At 44.7% G+C, this 10,927-nt stretch overlaps 1 protein-coding gene across 5 annotated transcripts in view; it reads right to left on the reverse strand.

The window, feature by feature from the left end:
* The window catches only part of MIA3 (MIA SH3 domain ER export factor 3), a 59,685-nt gene extending 52,042 nt beyond the window's left edge, over window positions 1–7,643 (reverse strand). For 3 of the 5 annotated variants that reach the window (XM_070385477.1, XM_070385474.1, XM_070385473.1), the window contains exons 1-3: window positions 7,470–7,643; window positions 4,475–4,608; window positions 804–890 (exon numbers count right to left, since the gene is read on the reverse strand). In XM_070385477.1, coding sequence (XP_070241578.1) covers window positions 804–890; window positions 4,475–4,608; window positions 7,470–7,602 — 354 coding nt within the window. In that variant the 5' untranslated portion in view covers window positions 7,603–7,643. Of the gene's footprint in view, window positions 1–803; window positions 891–4,474; window positions 4,609–5,091; window positions 5,184–7,469 lie in introns of all 5 variants that reach the window. The other 2 variants (XM_070385476.1, XM_070385475.1) reach the window with 2 other exon arrangements.
* Between the last annotated feature and the right edge of the window lie 3,284 nt (window positions 7,644–10,927).

The raw sequence follows: 10,927 nt of genomic DNA on the forward strand, positions 1-10,927 counted from the left end.
TCAGCTGGAGTAAGGATCCCAGAACACAAAATCCTTGTCATCACAAAGCTACTAAAATTAGTGCACCTGGATGAATGCTTTCCAGACTGTGCAGTCAGGACCTTGCAGATTCGAGGCTGGACCTTATGTGAAACACTCAGGTTCCCTTTTCCAGAATCTATCCCATAACTCTAATCCCTTAAATCATTAAAGAGTCCAAAAGAAAACCTTATGGCCTAACGTATAATTTAGGGTTTGATTAATTTAACCTGATTTCTATATACTCGCAATGTCTAAAGGCTATTCAATGAGTATTGAGACAACTTCTCATCTTGCTCGAAGTAAAAAAAAAAAAAATTACTTCAGGTAATTTGAAGTAAAAAAAGGTAAAAAAAATTTTTAGTTACTTCCTGCATTTAATAACTAAATACAAAGATACTGAATTCTTCATTTTTTTCTCATATCAAGTAGCAAATAAAAATCCTGAATAAGCATACACAGCCTTGTACAAGAACACCTGCTTCAACGTAGAACTGTCAGATTCTGATACAAAGTCTGCCATAAATTCTTTTCAAACTTCTCTTTTCTTTAAAGGCAGTCTGATAAATTAAAATCTGAACCACAGATGTTAACTTGTTTTTCCTTTTTTGATCAAAACACATTCAAAATTAGTTAATTAAGTGTAACCCTAACTCCAACTCTAATTTTTTATGATTTTATGTGTTTTGATCAAAACACATTCAAAATTAGTTAATTAGGTGTAATTGGTGAATTTATAAGTCAATTTATAACTGAGAACAACAACAACAGAATCCACAACTTACATCTGTTGGAACTTGCAGCTCTTCCTGAGTATATTCATGGACTACTTGGATTAAATCCTTTGGAAAATATCCAAAAGTATGCCCAACCTACATTAAAAAACAGCAGAAGAAATGAGTATCAGTCAAAATTCTGTATAAGAAACATAAACGAGAGACCTCTCAGTAGTGAGAGGAAACATACAGAGAGGCAGATATAACCACAAGAGATAGATAGTTGCTGTTATGATTACAGAGATTATTATTCCAAAATAAATTAATACAGAATGTTGTAAGGACAACTTTTCTAAAACCACTGAAATTTTATTTCAATATTCAGCTTAATTCTAAACACGGGGCACATACAGTGAGATTTCTAAAATAGCTAGAAGATCTGTACAAGAGAAAGTTAGTGTATATTATGCAATTAAAACTATGTAAATAAAAGTTGATTAGAAACAATTCCAAATACCCTCTAACAAGAATTTATCTGCACATTTCACAGCATCACTCAAAAACCAGGTCTTAGACGTATTAATAAGTAAAAAAAAAATACGTTTCTGAAATGCATGACCAGTACAACAAAAGGCAAATATTGACTGATACCATGGACTGCACTAGCTTTTTCCAAACTAGATTTTCAAGTTTTGTGGGAGAAAATAAAATTCATACTAATCTACACAGCAAGCTTAGTTTCATGCAAGTAAAGACAGAAGATAATCCCATTTATCTATAGCATGAACAACTTTCCCAACAAAAATACTGGAATGGGTTGCCCCTTCCTTCTCCAGGGGATCTTCCCAACCCAGGGATTGAACCACCTGGGTCTCTTGCATTGCAGGTGGTCTCTTGACTGAGCCACCAAGGAGACCTAAAAGGTATTATTATCAATATATTGTGTGTCCTCTTGAGAAACACATACTGTCTTTTACTAACTGTAGTCTGAAAGGGAGTAGCAGATCTCTTCCCAATCAATAGAGGAGGAGACTGACATGCAGATCAAATGCACAGAAAGGGAAAAAAAAAAAAAAGAGGGTATCTTATCACTAACTCCTAAAATACCCACATTATGAGAGCTTTTGTTATATCTGGCAACTCTGTGAAAGCCAGTTTTACTAGAACACTGCCTTGAAGATTAGATAAGACAGTGCAATTTTAAATTGCTACACTGGCAGTTAAAGTATAAAATTCTAAAAAAACAAAAGAAAAAAAAAAGCTGCAGAATGAAAACTAAAAAATAGAAACAAGAACGATCTTGAAAGTTCAGGAGACAGAGTTTTTAATCATGAAATGAGAGGGGAGGCTGAGGGAAAATACACTTTTTCCCTTCTCAGGAAAAGTTTATTAAGAGAATCTAGAAAAGGCAAAGAAATCAGAGCTATGTGGAGAAAGGAAATACATTTATCTTGGTGTGATCTTTGTCAACTGAGACCACAAGTTGTAAAAAAAACTCCATATATTTTTACATCGAGTAGGTCCTGTTTCTTAGGATCTGACAAAAAGACGCAGAATCATAGGTCCTCATGATTGAAGGTAACTTTTATATCTAATCTTGCTTCTATATCTCATCTCTGTTGATTTGATTTGGGAAAAGAATATTGTTTCAAGAGAACAAGTACATTAGCTACACTTGGGACAAATGGAAACAAGCGCTGCTCCCTGAAAGGAGATATTCACAAGGAAAATGGGTAAGACACATGCCCCGTTACAGAGTTTCTGACTTTACTAGAGCTAAGACAGTACACATTAACTGCGATACAAGGCAGTAAAAGGAATGCCACACGAGTCGTGCAAACAAAGCGCCGCCTGAACGGCGGCTGTCTATTAGACAGCAAAGATCCCTTCTGGCTGAGAGCTGAGGGCAGGGTTTCCCTGCAAAGGCAGGGTCAGAGTCAGGAACCAGAAAGACTGGCAGGCTCTCTAGAGGTGAAAAGTCAAGTTCACTTACCCAAATGCTCCAACTTCACCACTTTATCAAAAACGGTATGGACTTGAAAAAAAAAGTTCCAAGAGTAAAGACTATCAAGAAATCTCATACAATAGACTTGAAAGGAACAAAACAGATTGTCTTCTGAATATGGTGATTCAATTGGTGTGTGTGTGTTTGTTAGTCGCTCAGTTGTGTACGACTCTTTGTGACTCTATGGATTATAGCCCGCCAGGCTCCTCTGTCCATGGAATTCTCCAGGCAAGAACACTGGAGTGGGTAGCCATCGCCTTCTCCAGGGGATTTTCCCGACTCAGGCATCAAACCCAGGTCTCCTGCACTGCAGGCAGATTCTTCAGCATCTGAGCCATTCAACTGGGATTCTGCCTCAATAGAAAGGTTGTACCTGACCAGTTGGTCTTACTGGAGGAATCTGGACCACCAGCAAAATAAATCTGTTTTTCCCAATAGGGGATTCTTAAGCTTTCTTTTCTGTTGTTTGATTTACAGAGAGTGAAAATGTTCACCTTTGGGACTGAGTGTTATCTCTAAGTTTGGACAATCCTTAGGGTATTCAGGACTCTTACTACTTTCAATAAATAATCAGGCAACACATCACATAGAAAGGAAAGGACAATAGCTCATAAGCCTCCCAATCAGGTCACTTCTAGTGAATCACCTCATTAAAAACATCAAAGCGTGACAAGTCATTGATTTCCATGTCCGCCATCCCTGCACCCACAGAGCTGGCTGGGAATAGACCTGCTGGGAAGAACTCGTGGGAGCAAGTGTCCAAAGAGCAGGAAAAGGATGCCCCAGCAGTTGCAAGCAAAACAAGCAAACAAACAGGAAAGCACACAGCAAAAATCACATTTTGCTTTTTTAACAGAAACAGCACACATGATTAGGTATGTTAACAGTTTAGAAAAAAATTTCTTTTAAAAAATCAACTCTTAACAGGAATGCCTGAAACACTATCTTGCCCATATTTTACAGGATTAAGTCTAAGGCTTAGGAATCCTTCCTTTTTGAAACAATGAAGTTAAGAAGTTTCAAAGTGAAGTGAAGTTTCAGGTTTCACTATTGGTAACTACCAGTTTGTTTTCTGCATCTGTGAGACTGCTTCTGTTTTGTTATATTCATTTGTCTTACTCTTTAGCTTCCACTTATAAGTGGAAGTATTTGTACGTACAGTATTTGTAACATACAGTATTTGCCTTTGCCGTAATTCACTAACACGACACCCTCCAATCCACCCATGTTGCAAACAGCAAGACTGCAGTCTTTTAATGAATGAACAATACTCTACTGCGACTCAACGGACATGAGTTTGAGTAAACTCCAGGAGTTGGCGATGGACAGGGAGGCCTGGAGAGCTGCAATCCATGGGGTTGCAAGAGTCAGACACGACTGAGAGACTGAACCTAACTGAAATGAACTGAATGCTCTACTGTGTGTATGTATGTATATATATATATATATACACATACACACACACCACGTCCTTATTTGCTACATATGGAGCACTCGTGGCTTGTAAGGCCTGACTCTGAGGAGCAGCACCTGGAAGCAGTTCACTTCTGTTGGAGACCCCCTTCTGTGCCAGGCCTGATGCCAGCAGGGGACATAGAACGAGCCCCTTTTTCCACAGTCAAGCAGAGGGGACAAGTTAACTCCATCAAGACCCCAAGAAACTGTAGCTACTTAAATCTACAGTGCTTAAACAAGTCAATAAAAAGGCAGAAAATTATGTCAAATTTTTACTTACACTTCCAGCCCAAACTTCAGGTGATCCCCCTGCCAGTTTATAGTAGACATATACAGTGTCTCCTTTTTTAAAATTCACAAAACGACAATCCGGGCCTGTAAAATCTTCTAGAGCCTCACCCCGGTACATTAGCACTGTATAGAAAGAGCGGGGAGGGAAAAAGCGGGTATCAGGATTCAACTTTCAAATACTGATTTATCAGGAAACATAACAATCCACTGTAAACAACAATCAAGCTTCTCCAGTACTCTCTGAAACCAATCAGCCTCAGCTCATATGCTCAGAGCATCTATAGAGCTGTATCGTTATAAATCAGGACATCCCCTTGCAAGTAGCCAGGAGAGAGGTAAACTTGCCTTGTTTTTCCTATGGATAATGCAAACAAAAAGCAATGTGTCCACTGCCACACATGGCTGGTCTCGAGTGCAACTCTTGGTTCCCTCTCTAACCATCCAGCTTTCAGTCTTTGGTGTTTCATAATTATAAAAAGCTTCATTTTGCAGTTGGGTAAATTCAAGCACAGATGCGACTAGTGTAAGCATGACTACATGCAGTGGTAATAGGTAACTGGGGAGAGCACCCAAGAACCCCCAAGAGGTCAATTAACTTGAACTAACCACTCAAACGCCCTCTTCAAGTGGTTATAACTGCTACTGTGCAACAGGAAACACCTTCCACTTCACTTGCAGTCAAGTTGCTCTGTCAGTATCTGGATAAATTAATGGGAAAGGCTATCATACCCAATTATGGATCCAATCACATAAGATAATATCTTCTGAAAGCATATAATGCTGAATATATCCAACATTAAGGAGGTTTATTTATTTCTAAAAACAAAATCAAAAGTGGGCAAACAGGTTTTGTTTCTATAAGCAAAATCGTATGTGGCAGGGACAAGCAAAACCATGAGAACTGTCCAGTAGTTACCTTCAGTCTTAACATGCAGGACTTAAACGATATTCGATCTAGAAATTGATAGAAGCAGTATTTTTCTTTTTGTTGGCCAAATATACAGCTTCTCGTCAAATGAAATAACAAATGCAATTAAATAGCAGAGAAAGGAAAGGATGAAACGGAAATAACACTTGTTCTAAAAACCAACTGGCAATAAGTACCTTAAGATGTATCTTTACATACATATTTGAGGGACAAACACAGATTTAAAGGGGGTTATCTGGATTTTGAAGCTGATTATTTTAATACATGTCAGCATTCTAATTCAGATATAATTAGGTGAGAGGCAAAGTTGAAGGTGATGGACAGTTCTTAAATTGATAGACTGGAGATCCTATCAGAATTGGAAATATGAAGATCACTGCAGAGGTATAATAATAAATCAGATGACAACATAATGCACTCCGTGGGGCAGCTACCTGAAAAGCACACAAGGACAGCTAACATGGACACATCTTACTAAACAAACACTTTACGCAATACAACAGGGGACCCAGACCCTGCTCTAGCTGCTGGCTATCACCTTTGGCTACACTCGTTGGACACACGCCATTTCTCCAGTTATGTGACACCCATGGGCCCTTCTAACACCATGTCTCCATACTGAGGAAGCATTAGGGATGTTACAATTTTCCAGATGACTGGTTTTGAGGTACCCAGGCAGGATAGTGTTTGAAAGCAAAGCAGAGCCAACACTGGCCATAACCAACACTGCTTGCTAATAACCTGGACTTACTCTGAGAAAACTGCAGGAAAAATTGATGGAAGTTGCTCCACTTTTGTAGCGTTTATTTACATCAGTCTTAGGGTTACCTCTAGGAATGGCTTAAACAAATCCAAGACAGCCTCCTTTCTTTCCACTAATGATGTGGCAGTGCTACGGTTCTTCCGATTGTGAAATCTGTTTTTGAATAACACTGATTTCAATCTAAATAGCTAAACTGTAGGCTTTGGCCTCAGAAGGAATGTTTTTCTATATGCACTGATTACAACACATGAACAACCTTGTGTGAAATGGTTGTCAGTAAGTTACAAGGTTATTTGAGACCACAACGATGATAGCGGCCCAAGGCAAAAGCACAGGAGGAGAGCCCAACAATATAACTGATCAAGGCTCAAGCTGGCTGGATTTATAAAACCCCTGGGGTACTTACTATTTTCACTTTAACACTCTTCATCTGAGTCTGGGGATCTCTGCCCTTCTCACTACCCCCAGCCCACCCCGAATTCGCGGTTAGGGAACAATTTCGCTTCCTGCGCATTGGAGACGACTGATACCAGGTGGCCGATGCAGAGTCTCGGCCTCTTTCGAGAGACAGATTTTGGCCTTCCCGATGCCCTCCCTGCCGGGCTATTTGCGGGAGCCTTCCAAGCACAGAAATGATAGGATTGAGGCAGAGCCGGGGAGGAGACCTTGGAACACACCGCACGCCTGGACTCCGGGCTCATTCCAAACCTCAACTCCAATCCCTGTTGAAAAGGCGGTCCGAGCCCGGAATCTGACTTAAGCAGAGGGGCGAAGGGGCTGCGCCAGGGAGGATTTTCCGAGCCCTAGCAACCTGCAGCATGGAAGACGCCCACCGAGTCCCGGCGCATCCGCCCCCGGACTGCACCCAGCGAGGACCCGGCGACGGGGGCAGGAAAGCGCTCGCAGGCAGCGTGCGGAGCCCGGGGCGCGCGGCGCGCAACCCCATCTCCCCTCGGAGCCGGGGCGTGCCGGGGGAGGGGACATTGCGAGCTGCCCCCGGGGAAACCGGGGGGCCACCTCCGAACCCCCCACACCATCCCCCGCCTCCGTCCGCGAAGGAAAAATGAAAAGCTGGCAACAAGTGGGAGGCAGAGACCCCCACCGCCCAGGCCGGTTGGCCGGGCGCCCGGAAAGCCGGAGGGGACAGACGCAGGGACCCGGAGGTCGCCCTCCCCCACCACCCGGCGCTCCGCCCTACCGGCCTGCGCCCCCCGGGTCGGCTTGCGGGACGGCCGAGCTCCCGCTCCCGCCCCGGCGATGCCCCGGCGCCGCCGCCGCCCTCCCGGCACTCACTGCTGCATTCTTCGTCCGCGCAGAGTTTGAGCTGCGAGAAGCGCCGGCCGGGGTCCTGCTCCGGCTGGCCGGGCACGCGCCAAGGCGGCCCGAGCAGGAGCAGCCAGAAGAGCAGCCCCTGCGCCGCAGCCATGTTGTGGTCACCTCGCGGAGCCGGTGACGCGGAGGACGCGGCCGGGCGGGCGCCGGCGGGCGGGGCGCGGGGCGCGGGGCGGGGCGCGCGGGCGGGGGACGCGCGGCAGCGGGAGGGGCGGCGCCCGCCGGCCTGTGAGTCCGCTGCCGACACGTCAGCGCGGCCTCCGGGAGGGGACCGCGGGGGTCCCGGAGGAGGAGAAGGACGCGCGCTCCCACCTCCTTGCCGAGGCCTCTTCGTCGGGTGTCTGCCTTGGCAACCGGGACTCTCTTCTTCCTCGTCCAACCGCGTGCCTTTGCCTCGGTCCCTGCGTCGTCCACCCTCCGCGAGACTCCATTCCTCCCTCACTCTGCTCTTCCATCTTGCATCCCCCACCCCGCGCCATCCCACAGCAGGTCTTCTTGGACCCCTTTCTTGCAGCTTCCGATTTCTGGTCCTTCTCAGTCTGGCTCATCCTCACCTCCCCATCGTGGTTTGATACTTCTTTTTCCTAACTACCAAATCCCACACACGATTTTCCACTGCTAGTCTCCAGTTCGAGATTCCCTCTTCTGACTCCCAGGAGTTTTGGGGAGCATCCCCATCCCGTGATCTCCCTATAGGAAAAGGAGAGGTCAGCAGAATGATGGGTCGCTGATGTACATTAGAGCCGGTGGCCTGCTTGGCCTTTTTCCGCACCCCTCGTCCCCTAGCCTTGGGGGATGTAGATGGGCAATGGGTCCCCATGCTGAGATCTTCAGATTCTGCGGGTTTTATCCATAAGAAATTTAAAGTGTTAGTCGCTCAGTCGTGTCCGATTCTTTACGACCCCATAGAATGTAGCCTCGGAGAAGGCAATGGCACCCCACTCCAGTACTCTTGCCTGGAAAATCCCATGGATGGAGGAGCCTGGTAGGCTGCAGTCCATGGGGTCGCTAAGGGTCGGACACGACTGAGCGACTTCACTTTCACTTTTCACTTTGATGCATAGGAGAAGGAAACACCAGCCCACTCCAGTGTTCTCGCCTGGAGAATCCCAGGGACAGGGGAGCCTGGTGGGCTGCCGTCTATGGGGTCGCACAGAGTCAGACACAACTGAAGTGACTTAGCAGCAGCAGCAGCAGAATGTAGCCCGCCAGCCTCCTCTGTCCAAGAAGGATACTGTCAAGGCAAGAATGCTGGAGTAGGTAGCCATTCCCTTCTCCAGGGGATCTTCCCTGGCGAGGGATTGAACCAGGGTCTTCTACATTACAGGTAGGTACTACATTACCATCTGAGCCAGCAGAGAAGCTCTTATCCATAAGGGGAGAATAATTTAATTCAATGCCAATATGTTGGAATTCCATTTCATGCTACCATTTTAGGCCAGATGTTGGACAAAACACTAGGGTGGTGAAGGCAAACATGTAGATCAACAGACAAGCCCACAATTTAGGAGAAACCAACTTACATCAAAACGACGACAAGCAAAAGTTGTTAGGAAGGAAAAGCTAGTTAATAGCGGCCTCCATTTGTTGAGTGTTTTCTTTATGTCCAGGTGGTATTCTAAAGTCCTTATAGGTATCAGTTTGTTTAATCTTCACAATAATAGTAGGTCCTATTACTGCCTTCATTTTCAAGATGAAGATATTGCATTTGTCTGTGACCAGGGGCTTCTCTCTATCGTCTCTGCCAAGGCTAATCATCAACTAACCCCAAATGCCAATCAAACCCATTAATTAGTTTCCCAAACTGACCAGATTCCTTAAAAGCAAGAGGAAAGAATGTGGTCTATCTATGCAAACCATAATGTTGAATAAAGAAAAAGACGAGCAAGAGTTCACAGTTGTTTATCTACAGGGACCATGAGATGTCCCACTGGTCCAGTGTCGTTCCCATGCTGTCTGGAGAGACTATACAACAGATTAGGTGACTGTGGAAATAGTATTGCCATTAGGAGTTCTTAATTTCTTTTCTACTATATGTTTCTTTGCTTTAGAATCTTAGATTTGTTTATTAGGCATCCCCAACTTAATATGTTGAAAACTAAACTTCTTATTTTCTCTCAAGCCATGCTCCTTTCAATATTCCCTATCTCAACAACTGGTCATTGTATTTTCTAGATGTTCAAGTCAAAAACTTACAAACTATTCTGACTCCTCTTTGTCTCATACCCCAAGTCCAATCCATCAGATAATCCTGGGCACCCTTTATTTGAATTATTTGATTGAGGTATAGGCAGACAGGCAGAGATTTACTCAGTTGTGTCCAACTTTTTGCAGCCCCACAGACTGTAACCTGCCAGGCTCCTCTGTCCATAGAATTCTCTAGGCAAGAATACTGGAGTGGGTTGCCATTCCCTTCTCCAGGAGATCTTCCTGACCCACAGATAGAACCTGGGTCTCCTGCATTGCGGGCAGATTCTTTGCCATCTGAGCCACCAGGTAAACCTGTTTGAGGTATAACTGACATACAGTAAATTGCACATATGTAAAGTGTACAATCGGAGAAGGCAATGGCACCCCAGTCCAGTACTCTTGCCTGGAAAATCCCATGGATGGAGGAGCCTGGTAGGCTGCAGTCTGTGGGGTCGCTAGGAGTCGGATACGACTGAGCGACTTCACTTTCACTTTTCACTTTCATGCATTGGAGAAGGAAATGGCAACCCACTCCAGTGTTCTTGCCTGGAGAATCCCAGAGACGTGGGAGCCTGATGGGCTGCCGTCTATGGGGTCGCAGAGTCAGACACGACTGAAGCGACTTAGCAGAAGCAGCAGCAAAGTGTACAATTGGGGCTTGCCATGTAGCACTACAGATAAGGAACCTGCCTGCCAAAGCAAGAGACATACGAGACTCGGGTTCAATCCTTGGGTCAGGAAGAACCCCTGGAAGAGGGCATGGCAACCCACTCCAGTATTATTGCCTGGAGAATCCCATGGACAGAGGAGCCTGGTGAGCTATAGTCCATGGGGTTGCAAAGAGTTCGACATGATTGAAGCAACTTAGCATGCACATGCACACAGAATCTACAACTGGATAAGTTTTGACATGTATACACTCCTGAGACCACCACTGCAATCAAGGTAATGAACATATCCATTCCCCTGAAAAGAATCCTCATGCGCCTTTGCCATCCCTCCCTCCCCTCTCCTGCCTGTCTCCAAAAAACCTTGTGTTACTCTAGATTGATTTGTAGTTTCTAGAATTTGATATCAATGGGATGATACATTATGTTTTTTTTTTTTTTGTCTGACTTCTTTCACTTAGCATAAGCATTTGAAATATGCCCAGAATCTGACCACCTCCTGTGTTAACACTGCAGGCCAAGCCACTGTCATCTCTCACCTGAAAGACTGCAATAGCCTCC

This window comes from Bos mutus, chromosome 16, assembly GCF_027580195.1.
Source record: "Bos mutus isolate GX-2022 chromosome 16, NWIPB_WYAK_1.1, whole genome shotgun sequence".
Lineage (NCBI taxonomy): Eukaryota > Metazoa > Chordata > Mammalia > Artiodactyla > Bovidae > Bos > Bos mutus.